The sequence below is a fragment of the Grampus griseus genome (genome assembly GCF_964374135.1).
Source record: "Grampus griseus genome assembly, chromosome: 3".
In the NCBI taxonomy this organism is placed as follows: Eukaryota; Metazoa; Chordata; class Mammalia; order Artiodactyla; family Delphinidae; genus Grampus; species Grampus griseus.
The window spans coordinates 51,627,512-51,642,782 of record NC_139019.1 but is presented as its reverse complement, the minus strand read 5'-3'; the positions used below and the strand labels follow the sequence as shown (position 1 = coordinate 51,642,782).

At 35.3% G+C, this 15,271-nt stretch overlaps 1 protein-coding gene across 3 annotated transcripts in view; it reads left to right on the top strand.

Moving 5' to 3' along the window:
• Positions 1-1,866: 1,866 nt before the first annotated feature.
• CENPK (centromere protein K) overlaps positions 1,867-15,271 on the top strand; it is a gene marked incomplete at both ends in the record, with an annotated part of 28,843 nt that continues 15,438 nt past the window's right edge. For 2 of the 3 annotated variants that reach the window (XM_082650955.1, XM_082650954.1), the window contains 4 exons: positions 1,867-1,983; positions 3,996-4,052; positions 7,445-7,517; positions 12,455-12,501. In XM_082650955.1, the coding sequence (XP_082507081.1) occupies positions 1,867-1,983; positions 3,996-4,052; positions 7,445-7,517; positions 12,455-12,501 (294 nt within the window). Of the gene's footprint in view, positions 1,984-3,995; positions 4,053-5,279; positions 5,322-7,444; positions 7,518-12,454; positions 12,502-15,271 lie in introns of all 3 variants that reach the window. The other variant, XM_082650953.1, reaches the window with a different exon arrangement.

Here is a 15,271-nt window from a genome sequence, read left to right as displayed (position 1 = left end):
TCAGTGATTCTTGCATCAGGAGTTCAGACAGGACATAGCAGGGACAGCTTGTCTCTGCTCCACAATGTCTGGGTTCTTATCTAGAAGACTCAAAGCCTGGGGGCTGAATCATCAGAAAATTTGTTCACATGCGTGTCTGATGGTTGATGCTAGTTTTTGGCTGGGAACCACAGTGTTTCAGTGTGGGCTTCTCCAAATGGTCCCTTTATTTGTGCTAGTTTGGGCTTCCTTATAGCATGGCTGGGTTGCAAGTGTGAGTATTCTGAGAGAGAGAGACAGATGTAAGCCTTTTATGACTTAGTCTTGGTAGTCATGTGACATCACTTTCATTGTATTCTATTCATATAAGTAGTCAGAAAGGCATACTCAGGTTCAAGGGGGAGGGTAAAGAGGCTCTGCCTCTTGTTGGGGAGTGACAGCCTGAAATATTGCTGACTATTTTTGGAAAATACAGTCCCTTAACCATATTGCCAAGTAAATTGTCAATTCTCTGTTTTTATCTTACTTGACCTATCACTAGTAGTTGATAGTTCATCACTCCTTCCTTGAACACTGATCTTGGAGTTCAGGATATCATACTCTTTTTTTCCTTTTACCTTATGCGTCACTCCTTCTCAGACTATTTAGGTCACTCCTTCTCAGACTATTTCCTCATCTCTTCAGTCTCTCCAGGTCTGGAACTCTTCTCATTTCTATCTGTACACTCTTCCTTTTCTGATCTCACCTAGCCTCATGGCTTTAAATATCTGTATGGGGGTGACTCAAATTCTAGCTCGAAACTTTCCCATGAACTGCAAACATGTATATCCAGTTGCCTAAATAGCAGCTCCACTAATAGATACCTTAAATTTAGCACGTCCTGAACTGGATTCTTAATCAGCATCTCATGCCTTGCTGAATCTGTTTCTTCTATCATCTTCCCCATCTCAGTAACTGGCAACTCCATCTTTCCAATTGCTTAGGCCCAAACTTTTAAAATAATAATTGATTCATCTCTTTCTTTGACACTCTGTAAACAGACTGCTAGGAAATCCTTTTGGCTCTATCTTGGAAATATATTTAGAATTGGACATTTTGTACTCTCTCAATATTATGCTGGTCCCCATCTTACTTGGATCATTGCAGTAACTTTCTAACTGGTTTTCCTACTTCTCTCCTTACTGGCTTTAGTTATCCAGAGTTATAATGTTAAAATACAATTCAAATCATGTCATCCCTCTGTTCAAAGCCCTCTAATCACTTAACATCCCAGCCTATATCGTTAAAATGACTTGCAAAGCCCACATGATCTCATCCTTATTATCTCTCTGACTTCATCTTGTATTCTCTGCCTTACTCTGCTCTAATCACCGTGGCTACTTTACTGCTTTAGGACACAGCAGTCATGTTCCTTCCCCAAGGCTTTTGTACTTACATTTCCCTCTGCCTGGAGCCTCTTTCCCTAAATATCCACAGGTCTTACTTCCTTGTTTCCTTCATGTTTTGGCTAAGTTGTCAACCTCTCATTGACCTTATATGACCACCTTACGTAAAATTACATTGCCCCTGTCTCAGCACTCCCTGTGTTTCTTCCTTGTCTTGCTTTTCTTCATTGTACTTACAAATTATTTGATATGCAACACTATATTTTTAAAATCTTTTTATTATAGCTTCTTTATATTTATTTTAATCTTTTTAGTTTATTCTGTTTTCCTCACCTAGAATGTAAGCTCCATGGTTGGAGGAATTTTTGCCTATTTTCTTCACTGTTACATCGTTAGCGCCTAGGTGAGTATCTGACAGGTAATGGGTATTCAACAAATATTATTAAATGACTATTTTTTATACTTTAGTTTTTCTCACAAGGCTAAGAAAATCACAAGGCACATGTCAGTGAATCAGCAACATCTAGATCCAGATAGTACTACAGATGTGGAAGATGTTACAGATGCTGAAGAAGAGCTTATTAAAAAATGTGAAGAAATGTGGAAAGATATGGAAGAAGTAAGTATCAAGACATGAAAGTGATATCCCAATTACTTACTATAAGATTGAATTCCATTTCAATAATAGACTTAGGAAAGAAATAATTATGCTGGATTCTGAAAGCCATTATATGATAAATACTTACATATTTTTTAGACCTATAAGCATTCATTTAAGAAACTTTATACTAGGTGAGCTGTAGAAAGAGAGAAAATTATGGCAGTCCCTACCCTGAAGAAGATTATCATCTAATGGAGGCAATAACAAATTATATTAGAAGTGTGGTGGTAAAGTTCAAAGACTATACTTAGGAGGAGTACTAAGCCTAGACTGAAGGGGCCAAAGATAGCTTTCTAAAAGAGGAAATAACTGAGTTCATTTCTAAAGAATAAATAGGAGTTAGCCTGTGAAAGTGGAAGAGGTATACAAAGCAGAAAGAACAAAATATATAAATGTTGGGAGAGTTTAGAGAACTCTAAGTAGAATAGTATGACATGTAAATTAGGAGAAGAAGGATATGTAGAGTGAGACTGGAGAGGTAATTAGGGGCAACACATGAAGGATTTTGTTGAATGTATATTATGGGGAATGATTAAAGGATTATAGACATGAAGTGACCTGATGAGATATCTTGATTGAGAAAATAACTGGTGGTTTTGAAGAAGATGGAATGCAGAAGAGTGAGACTATACAAAGAAAGAATATTTAGGAGTCTCTAGTAGTAGTCCTGTAAGACGTACTGAAGCCTAAGTCTTGTCATTGCAAATAGAAAAATGGATTCAAGAGATGCTAAGAAGTTTGGACCAAAAGGACCTGGAGGTTAATTGTTGTGAAATGGGGAGGGGGAATTACAGATAGTTTCAGGTTCCTGGTTTGGGCTATTGAGTGGTTGGTGAGGTTATTTCCCAAGATAGAGAATATAAAGGGGGAGAACACATACTTATGGAGTTTGAGTGAAAATATGAATTAATTTAGAAAACGTTGTGTTTGAAGCGTATGTACATTTTCTGAGTTACTGGGGTAGAATCACTTCTGGTGCACTATAGTATGCTGGTAAAAATTTGTTTTGCTTAAAATAGTGTAATGTATAATATAGGCCACAGACATTTTTTTACATCCTATTCTTCCCAGTAAGGTTTCAGATCAAGGCAGGTTAGTGGGGTTTTTTTCTTTTAAAAAAAAATTTTTTTTAACATATATCCTTGGTACTCTGTATTATTACTGTATTTTCAAGATAATTTGTATTGCTTTGGAAATTTTTTCGATATAGAAATTTGAATTAAAAAAACTGAAATTTTTTTTGATGGAAAAATACTGCGCCTAGAAATAAGCACAAATAAAATTTTAATTGCCCATATTTTTACTCAGATATAATCACTATTAACAATTATGGATTTTTTTTTAATGGCATAGTAACAATGTCTCCTGATGGCTTTATTTTCTTATGATCTTAACTATCTTCTTACCTCTTTTGTTATCTTTCTGTAATGTTTTCCCCCTTGTTCTTTTGTTTCCCATTTTTCCGTTATCTCGTTTCTAATTCACCCTAGCTATTAATTTTTGTCTTTGTTTTTCTTATGCTCATCTTTTCATTCTGTGTTGAGTTAAGCATCCACTTTTACTTGCGGTACGCGGGCCTCTCACTGTTGTGGCCTCTCCCGTTGTGGAGCACAGGCTCCGGACGCGCAGGCTCAGCGGCCATGGCTCACGGGCCCAGCCGCTCCGCGGCATGTGGGATCCTCCCGGACCGGGGCACGAACCCGTGTCCCCTGCATCAGCAGGCGGACTCCCAACCACTGTGCCACCAGGGAAGCCCCACTTTTACTTTTGATCTGTTCACTTTGGGTCCTATTTGGCTGCCTTCCTGATCCTCTTGCTTAGGAAGTAAAGAATTTAAACAAACTCTTCTCATATATCAGATATTTGTATATTGTTTTAGAGGAATATTACATTGGTATAAAAGGACAAGGAAAAGGAATTGTTTGTGGTGTATAGTGTGTGACTTGTTTTTCTTTACTTTTTAAATCAAGTGTCAGAACAAATTATCGCTTGTTGGAACTGAGACACTCACTGATTCAAATGCTCAGGTATGATTCTTTTTGTTCTTCCGAAAAGTAGGTAAGTGGAATTTATTGTTTTAGATAAGAAGTGTGTCATCTATATTTATGCCAAGTATAATAGCTTTGTTAATACCTGTATGCTTAATGATTTGGAAAATTTTCTACTCTTTCTGATTTAAGAGGAGTATTTTAAAAACTTTTTGAATAATCTGTTGTAAATAAATTCTTTATCATTTATCTTTTAACAACTACACATACATTCAACTTTGAGTGAATTACTCATTGGCTGCTATTATGATACCGTGTTAAAAATTAGAACAAATACTGTCGTACTTTGTGTTAGGTGCAGTAGCCACAGTTATTTTACTGTCTGTGTGGAATCTTAACTGATTTTACCCTAAGCTTAATAAAAGGATTAAAATATTCATTTCAAAATGCAAAGACCTATGGAATTGGTTTAGAGATAAACCAGTGGTTCAGTGCAACAGATTAAGAATTTAAAATATGACAAAGATGATAGTTCCAATCTTTGGGAAAGGGATGAATTAGTTAATAAATGATAGTGATACAACTGTATATCCATCTGGGAGAAAATAAAATTGGACTTCTATCTTTCATTATATAAACATAAATTCTGGATGAATTGCTATGAAAATCTTACAAGAAAAGCTGGAGACTATTTGTGCAATCTAGTTAGAGACCAGGGGAAAATGTCTCGGCTGATAATAGAAATTTAGACATGGTAAAAGAAAACTTAGATGCATTTGACCATATAAAAAGTTAAAAATGTTTTAGTGATAAAAATTCTAAGAACAGATTTAAATATACAAATAATTCCAATGAAAGTTCTCCAAAACTAGTGGGAGCATGTCAAAAGACATTGGAACCAATTGAAGGCACTTGGCTGTCCAAATTTAGTATCATGTGAGCATTAAAAGAAATAATGGCTTCAATTGATTATAATGATGTGAAAACATAAAAACCTGTGAGCATAATAATACTCAGTAATAAATGAGAATGAGAGAAAAAGAGGAAAAAACTAATTTGTCACTTTTAGAAGTGCCTATTACACCAGATCTCTAAAAATTGGTGATAAAAAAATTAAGCCATCTTTTGTAAAAAGCTTTTTATCCATCAATAAATAAATAGTGTTCTTTTATACAGGGTAAAACTGAATGTTTTATTTGGAAAAATATTGTACAGTAAATAAATAATTATATGGTTTCCTTGGGAAATGTGGTTCTTATGTTGTAGAAATTGAGACCTACTGAATCAGAGTCACTAGGGATGAAGTCTGTAAGTTTCCTGAATGATTTTCAGGTAGTAAGCCAAACACTTGGTTTTGAGGGAAGTGCTTATGTAGTTGTAAATAATCAGTATCCTGAGATAGTCAATAATAGCATTATCTAAAGAATCCACAAAATGTCTTTTCCTATTTTGTTAGAGATCCCTAATATTCCTCCCAGGTTTGATGATTCTCTAGGAACATTCACAGTACTCATAGTCATACTCATGGCCGGGATTTATTGCACTGAAATGATACAGAGTAAAATCAGCAAAGGGAAAAGAAGCATGGGTTGAAGTTCAGAGGAAACCAGGCACAAGCTTTCAGGAGCCTCTCCCAGTGGAGTCACACAAGACGTGCTTAATTACCCCAATGAGTTGTGACAATGAGTGTGAAATGTTGTCTACCAGGGAACCTCATTAGAGACTCAGAGCCCAGAGTTTTTTGTGGGGGATAGTCACATAGGCACCCCTTGCCTAGCAGTTATCAAAATACCAGACTCTCAGGAGGAAAGCAGGTGTTTAGCATAAATTGTATTTTCTCACACTTTAGGCACAGAGAGCCACTCTTGTGAGTTAGGTTGGTGGGAACCTTCTGAAGCCAGATGCCAGCCAAGGGCCAACCTTCCAAGCAGGCCTTTAAGCATAATTTCAGGCTTGCTTTGTTAACTCTTTTTGACATATCTGTTAACTTCAAAACTTCAATATTAAAACTCAATCCATTTTCCAAAGCAAGAAGTTAGATATTTAAATGAGAAAATGGCAGGATTTCTCAAATATGTGTGTTTAAATCACTTTAGAAATACTACTGCTATTTTTTTTCAGAAAGGGTTTAATTTTATATCAGTATCAAATAATTTGGGTGTTTGCTTTAGCTGGGCTTTAGAAGGTAAGAGCTGAGTTTCATCAGTATAGTATGAGGTTAAATTACAGTTTTTTAATAGGTTCAAAAATAAGTATCAGTAATTTTATATATTTCAATCTAATATGTTCAGGAAAAGTGATATAGATACCTTATCATTATGATAGTTTTGCCTAGTTTAAATAGTACTTTTTAAGTATTTGTTATCCTTTTCCAGTAATAATAATAATTAACATTTATAAATCACTGTATAGTTCACAAAAAACTTTTTTACATTCTTATTTAATTATCTCTAAGAAAATAATGTTAAACTCTTTTTTGGTAAAAATTTTAATACCTGTAAATGCATTTTTATATAATTATATAAATCTTTCAAAGAGACTAGGGTTTTTTTCTCTGACTGTTCAACAGCCAGTGTTATGATCCAGAGCAGGGTCTTTGAGCTCCCCACTCTGCATCATAAAAATTTGTTAAAAAAGAGTACTTGGTGTCCTTTTAGTATAAATATTACAGGAATACCTATTGCATTTTTGAAATGTGAATTTTTGATCTGTTTGTCTATGTATAAAAATTATATAGAGGAGATAAAAAATGTTCTGAAATTTAAGCATGCATAAGTTTTAATTTTATGGTCTAATCAGGCAACAGATTTATCACACAGATTTATAATTATCAAATTTACAATGATTGGAATCACCTAATATTAGAAACATTTATCCTAATTTATTTTTGGCTAAAGGGGTACACAGTTTACAAACTATTGTGTAGTAAAACTGGTTTTTATATGTGATTTGTGGAACCAGTCTCATTTTATAATTGTCTTTATATATGTATTGATATTTAAACTTACTTTTAACTGCTCAGCTAAACATACTTGCAATTTTTCTGAAAGTGCATAGAAAGGAAAAAAAAAGCATATTTAAAGCAAATTTGTTTAAAAAATGTTGGCAAGAAATAACATTCTTTTTTTAAAAGAATATTAATTTAGGGAATAAACTTAATGTACTTAGGTTTTTTTAGGTTGAATGGTGAAGTTAGAATTGATCATTTTTAATACTGTATTGCTGGTGTAATGGCAACTTATAAGCCATTTAAAGGAAAATTCTGTTAGGAGTGATAATTTTTTATAGTTTTGATTGCTATTGTGTTAACCATTTATGTTAGGAACTTGTGTTAAAGTATTAAGACTGTCTACGCTTTCATCTATGAATAAATATGAATATTCCACAAGAAATGACTTTGTTTTATTCTCTTGTTCTTTTTTTTTAAATAGCTGTCATTATTAATTATTCAAGTGAAATGCTTGACTGCTGAACTCAGTCAATGGCAGAAAGAAACTCCTGAAAGTAAGATTCTTATTTTTAGGCTCATATTTTTGTAAACAAATTAATGGTGAATTAATTTAATGTTCACAAGAAGAATTCAAGGTCCATTTACCCTCTTGAAATTGCCTAATAATTTCCATTGCTATTAGGAAGTCACGTTATTTTTCTTTTTTTACACACATTATTTCATACTTCATTATTATTATAGATGAACATATCTGCCTCACATTAGAATATAGTAATCTTGATTATGGAGATTTTATTACAGCCATCATTGTATCCTCATAGACACTTTTTTTTTTTTTTTTTTTTTTTGTGGTACGCGGGCCCCTCACTGCTGTGGCCTCTCCCGTTGCGGAGCACAGGCTCCGAACGTGCAGGCTCAGTGGCCATGGCTCACAGGCCCAGCCGCTCCGCAGCATGTGAGATCTTGCCAGACTGGGGCACGAACCCGTGTCCACTGCATCAGCAGGCGGAGACACTGTTTTACATGCTCAGTAGAAACTGTAAATTGTTTCTTAATGAATGAAACTTACTTAGTGGAAGAGAGAAATTATTTTAGATACTTACTTACATAAGGGCCACATAGATTTTATGTTGCCTTTTGACTTGTCCAACTGAGGCCAACTATATTTTTGCCTTTGGTTGAGCAATAGAAAATGGCTTAAAAGGGACTTCCCTGCTGGTCCAGTAGTTAAGACGCCACTCTCCCAATGCAGGGGTCCCAGGTTCAATCTCTAGTCAGGGAACTAGATCCCGCATGCTGCAACTAAAGATCCTGAATGCCTCATCTAAAGATCCTGCATCCTGCTATGAAGATCCTGCATGCCACAACTAATACCCGGTGCAGCCAAATAAATTTAAAAAAAAAAAAAAAAGCCTTAAAAATCTGTAATTATAATACCCAACTAGGAGATATTTTTCTATTATTAAAGCCTACATTCCTTTATGTGGTATGTATGTCTGTATTTGGTCTTATATATGGATTGTACCCTCTTTTTTCATTTACGTCTCCCTTCTGCTTTCTCTTGCCCCTCTGTCCTGTTTCTTTTAGGTCCCCCCCCATCCCTTCTTAGTTTACTCTCCATTCTCTATCCCAGTTATTGGGATTCTTTTCTCCTCATTCTCTTCCCAATTTTATCTGCATTCTTGTTTTAAACTACTATATTCATGCCAATGTCCACCATTGTTTTGTGTCTTCACTACCACCTAGTAGTCTTTTTTTTTTTTTTTTGGCTGCATTGGGTCTTCGTTGCTGCATGTGGGCTTTCTCTAGTTGCAGTGAGCGGGGGCTACTCTTCGTTGCAGTGTGCTGGCTTTTCATTGCGGTGGCTTCTCTTTTTGCCGAGCTCAGGCTCTAGGTGCACAGGCTTCAGTAGTTGCAGCATGCAGGCTCAGTAGTTGTGGTGCACGGGCTTAGTTGCTCTGTGGCATGTGGGATCTTCCTGGACCAGAGCTCGAACCCGTGTCCCCTGCATTGGCAGGCGGATTCTTAACCACTGCACCACCAGCGAAGTCCTCACCTTGTAGTTTTTTTAATTTTGGCACATCAGATAGGTATGTGTATACAATTTTTATTTTAATTTGCATTCAACTGTTTTTCTTATTGCCTCCTCTAGCATTATATTGGGCATCTCAGAGACTGCTCATACTCTGCTATTAAAATGTTGGTGTTCTCCAGTTGACTGTGTTCAGCGATTTTTGCTTCTTACTCTATATGCTATTTCAACATTATATTTTCTGCTTCTGTTTTTATGGATTATATCTGTATTAATGACTTCTATATTAGTTTGCTAGTGCTGCCATAACAAAGTAGCATGACTGAGTTGCTTAAACAACAGAAGATTTTTTTTTCCTTCACAATTCTGGAGGCTAGAAGTCCAAGATCAAGGTGTTGGCAGGGTTGGTTTCTTCTGAGGCCTCTCTCCTTGCCTAATAGATTATCATCTTTCTGGGTCTTCACATGGTTACCTGTCTGTGTTCTAATCTCTTTGTATAAGAATGCCATTCATAATGGAGTAAGGCCCATCCCGATGACCTTGTTTTAACTTAATTACCTCTTTAAAGATCCAGCCCCAATATAGTCACATTTTGAGGTACTGGAGATTAAGGCGTCAAAATCTGATTTTGGGTGGGGTGGGAGAGGGTGGGGGGATAGGGAGAGGACACACAATTTCCACAACAACTTTCAAGTCTGTATATCCAAACCAGACTTCTCTGTAATATCACACTTACATATCTTTCTACCTTCTAGAGTTCTTTTCCAAATTATTCTACAGATGCCTCAGATTCATGAACTGATTGCCATTCCCTGACACATTGAATGGAATCTATTTGATCAGCTACAAATTTAAGAGTCCTTTTAGATTCTTCTAGATTTTCCCATTTCACATATAGCTGGTCATTAAATATTGAGCCCTACTGCCACAGATTTACTTTAGGCCTTTATCATCAATCCACTAGTTTTATTAAAATAGACTTTTTACCTCTTGATCAAGAATTTTTTTTATTAATTTTAGAAATTTTCAAACTTAATGAAAAGTTGAAAGTCCAGCTTCATTCTTTTGCATGTGTATTATCTAGTTTTCCCAGCACCATTTGTTGAGAAAACTGTTCTCTCCCCCATTGAACTGTCCTGACACCATTGTCAAAAATCAATTGATGGTGTGGGGGGGAGGTGGGGTGGGAGTGTGATGAGTTGGGAGATTGGGATTGACATATATACACTAATATGTATAAAATGGATAACTAATAAGAACCTGCTGTATAAAAAAATAAATTCAAAAAAAATCAATTGATCATACAGTGAGAATTTTTTAAAATATTTATTTAATTTATTTTTTTGTCTGTGTCGGGTCTTTGTTGTGGTGCACGGGCTTCTCTCTAGTTGTGGCCTATGGGTTTTCTCTCTCTAGTTGTGGCGTGCGGGCTCCAGGGCACATGGGCTCTGTAGTTGTGGCACACGGGCTCCAGAGCATGTGGGCTCTGTAGTTTGAGGCATGTGGGCCCTCTCGTTGGGGTGCTCTAGCTCAGTAGTTGTGGCGTGCTGGCTTAGTTGCCCCGCGACATGTGGGATCTTCCCGGACCAGGGCTCGAACCTGCATCCCCTGCACTGTAAGGCAGATTCTTTACCACTGGACCACCAGGGAAGTCCCCACAGTGAGGATTTTTATTTCTGGGCTCTCTATTCTATTGGTCTATATCGCTGTCTCTATGCCAGTAGCACACTGTTTTGATTATTGTAGCTTTGTAGTAAGTTTTGAAATTAGGAAGTGTGAGACCCCCAAATTTGTTCTTTTTCAAGATTGTTTTGGCTATTTGGAGTCCCTTGAGATTCCATGTGAATTTTAGGATGGATTTTTCTATTTCTACAAAAACATCATTGGGATTTTGATAGAGATTACATTGAATCTGTAGATTGCTTTGGGTGTTATTGGCATCTTAATAACATTAAGTTTTAACACTTCTTGAACACCGGATGTTTTTTTCTTTTCATTGGTGTGTCTTTAATTTCTTTCAGCAACATTTTGTAGTTTTCAGCGTATAAGTTCTTTGCTTCCTAAATTAAATTTGTTCTTGAGTATTTTATTCTATTTGATGCTATATGTCAGGGAATTTAAAATTTTTATTTTTCTTATTTTCATAATCTTTTACGTACAAACCTTGTACTGCCAGCACTGAACACACTGACCTGTTGGTCAAATACCCACCTTGCTTAAGGTTGTGAATCCTGTACACTGCCACACTGGAAAGAATTAAAATCTTTATATTCTTAGAGCCTGTCATATTGTATCTGTTGAAATGATTGTTTTAGCATTGAAGTGCTACTTTTGGCCACACTTGCCAAGAGGGAGATTTTTGAACTTTATGTTTTTAGAATCCTTTTCATTGTATAGCCATCCTAGGGCTACCTATAATTAGTTCTAATACAGGGCCTATGAAGTACATAGCTCTTTTCTATTAAAAAACCCTCTAGAATGGCAAATAGCTTAGAAAGTTTCAGTAGCATATCATTTGAGAAATTTAAATAGCACTTCATTAGGAAAGATAAACTTTTCTTAGTATGAGTTGAACTTTTCTAAGTATAAGGGATTTGATTTTGCTATGTAAATTAATTAAGGAATATTAGTTTATACTCATTAGACTGGCAAAAATTTTAGAAGATTTTATAGTATCTTTTGCTGTTTCTTGTTCATTGCTTCTAGAAAAATTAAAAGAATCTAGCATCCTGTTTTAAAATTCAAAATACACATTTCCTTCTATGAAATTCACTTTCTGAGAATCTATCCCACAGGAATGAGAGCACCAATATATAAAGACATAAATAAAAGAATGCTTCCTGTGTCATTGTTTTTTGAGGCTAAAAACTAGACACAAAGTCAATGCTGAATCAGTAGTGAAATCCCTGAACACATTTGGTGTATTTACCCTGCAGAGTATTATACAATGATTTAAAATTATGAATTAGACTTACACCAAATGAATATACAGGATTTCCATGGGGGTTTTTTTGGGTGAAAATAAGAATAATATGTATGATATTATCTCATTCTTGTAAAACCAGCAATAAGAAAATTAATAACACTTGCATGTATATGTACAAATATGTACTAATATGTGTATATGTATGCATAGAATCATGTAACCACAGAAATATTTAAGGAACACACTGTAGATTATTAATTTTGTTTTTGATGGATTAGGAAAATAAAATGAGAAGAGAAAAAGGCACTGAAAACAAAAGGCATAAATATCACATTTGTCTGAAATGATATATAAGTTGGCTATATAAGATGTTAAATTAAAAAATTTCATAAAAACTGTACACATCTCATAAAAAGTTCTGTAATATATAAATGGAAAGGGAAAGGGGTATCTCAGAAACCATAAAATCAAATTCTTGATTTTTGAGACTTAACTAAGCATATGTATAATTTTGGTTTATTTTGTTCCTGTAGTGATTCCACTGAATGAAGAAGTTCTGGTAACATTAGGAAAAGAAGAGGTAAGTTACTGAATTTATAGTAATCCAAAATAACTTATAACTAGAAGTGTTTTGGATAAGCTCATGCCATAACGAGTAAGATGAAACCACTTTAAAATTGTATTAATTACGTTTTATTGAACAGGATATTTTAGATGATTTGAATTTTGAATTAAATATGTAAACCTTACTCTTGTACTTAATTTTTAGTTGATTAAACTCTTCATAATCAAAGTGAAAAGGTTAAACATAGCTAAATGATCATACATGTATATCTTTCCCCAAAACTTAACATAAATGTCAATAAAGATTTTTTTAAAGTGTCAGTTTATTAGATCAAAGTATAGGAGAGAAGATAGAGGCAAAGAAGAATTTTAAACAAGGTTGTAGAGCATGGAAATAGAAAAGTATCTGTGTTCCAAGAGACAGAAGTAATGATAACAAGAGAGCTTATCTGCCCTACAGAACTGAAGAGAAAGGCTTTGAATTTGAAGGAACCTTGTACTTCAAAATTCAGGGTTCAAGTGTGGAGCTAAAAACAAGGAGATTTTTTTTAAAGTAAGAACAGACTACTAGAACTTCTCCCTCTCTCTTTTGCAATCAAGAGACTAACTTTTACCCACACACCTAAAAACTGGAGGTATATGGAGTGGAGACATTAAACTATTGAGGCTTTGGACTCAGCACACCAAGTTGGGTCTTTAGTAGGGGTAGTGTGAGGTCAAAAGTCAAAGTTCAAGTTAACATTTTTATACTGTGTGGTGAAGTACCAGCTTCTTCCCTTGATCTATCTCCAGGGGTCCTACAGTATGGTATAAAAGTAGCTTCAGACTGGAGCTAAAATAATCTCTGGAAAATCTAAATGGCCTGAGAAAAAAGGTCTGTAAGTATTAATATATGGGGGATCCCAGTGAAAAGCAGGATGGCCATCCATCAAAAAGCCATTTATAAACAAAGTTTGTTTTTGAGCTTTAAATGAGAATACCAACTTTTATTCAACATAGTGTTGGAGGTCCTAGCCACAGCCATCAGACAAGAAAAAGAAATAGAAGGAATCCAAATTAGAAAGGAAGAACTAAAACTGTCACTGTTTGCAGATGACATGATCCTATACATAGAAAATCCTAAAGATACTACCAGAAAACTACTAGCACTCATCAATGAATTTGGTTAAGTTTTAGGATACAAAATTAATATACAGAAATATGTTGCATTTCTATACAATAACAATGAACTATCAGAAAGAGAAATTAAGGAAACAGTTCCATTTACCATTGCATCAAAAAGAATAAGGTAAGCTAGGAATAAAGCCACCTAAGGAGGTAAAAGACCTGTAATCAGAAAACTGGAAGACACTGATGAAAGTAACTGAAGGTGACACAAACAGATTAAAAGATGTACCATGTTCTTAGATTGGAAGAATTAATATTGTTAAAATGACCATAATTTCCCAAGGCAATCTACAGATTCAGTGCAATCCTTATCAAAATACCAATGGCATTTTTCGCAGAACTAGAACAAAAAAATCTTAAAATTTGTATGGAAACATAAAAGATGCCCAATAGCCAAAACAATCTTGAGAAAGAATGGAGCTGGAGGAATCATGCTCCCTGACTTCAGACTATGCAGCAAAGCTACAGTAATCAAAACAGTTTGGTCCTGGCACAAAAACAGACACATAGCTCAATAGAACAGAATAGAGAGCCCAGAAATAAACCCACACACTTACGGTCAATAAATCTACAACAAAGGAGGCAAGAATTTACAATGGAGAAAAGACAGTCTCTTCAATAAGTGATGCTGGGAAAACTGGACAGCTACATGTAAAAGAAGGAAATTAGAACATTCGCTAACACCATATACAAAAACTAAAGATGGATTAAAGACATAAGTGTAAGACCAGAAACCATAAATTCCCTAGGAGAAAACTTAGGCAGAGCACTCTTTGACATAAATCATAGCAATATGTTTTTAGATTTGTCTCCTCAAACAAAGGAAGTAAAACAAAAATATACAAATGGGACCTTATTAAACTTAAAATCTTTTGCACAGCGAAGGAGCCATCAACAAAATGAAAAGACAACGTACTGAATGGGAGAAAACATTTGCAAATGCTATGACTGATAAGGGGTTAATATCCAACATATATAAATGACTCGCAGCTCAACATCAAAAAAACAAACAAGCTGGGACTTCCCAGGCAGTCCAGTGGTTAAGACTCCATGCTTCCACTGCAGGGGGCATGCATTCAATCTCTGGTTAAGGAACTAAGATCCTGCATGCCATGTGGTGTGGCCCCCACAAAACAAAACAAAACAAAACAAAAAAACAAGCCAATTAAAAACTGGGCAGAAGTCCTGAATAGACATTTTTCCAAAGGGGACATGCAGATGACCAATAGGCATGTGAAAAGATTCTCAGTATCGCTAATCATCAGGGAAATGCAAGTCAAAACCACAGTGAGGTAACACCTCACACCTGTCAGAATGACTGTTGTCAAAAAGAACACAAATAACAAGTGTTGGTGAGGATGCGGAGAAAAGGGAACCCTCATACACTGTTGAGAATGTAAATTGGTGCAGCCTCTGTGGAAAACAGTATGGAGTTTTCTCCAAAAACTAAAAATAGAACTGCCATATTACCCATCAGTCCCTCTGCTGGGTATATATCCAAAAAAAAAAAAAAAAAACACTAATTCAAAAAGATACATGCACCTCATTGTTCATAGCGGCATTATTTACAGTTGCCAAGATATGGAAGCAACCTAAGTGTCCATCAACAGATGAATGGA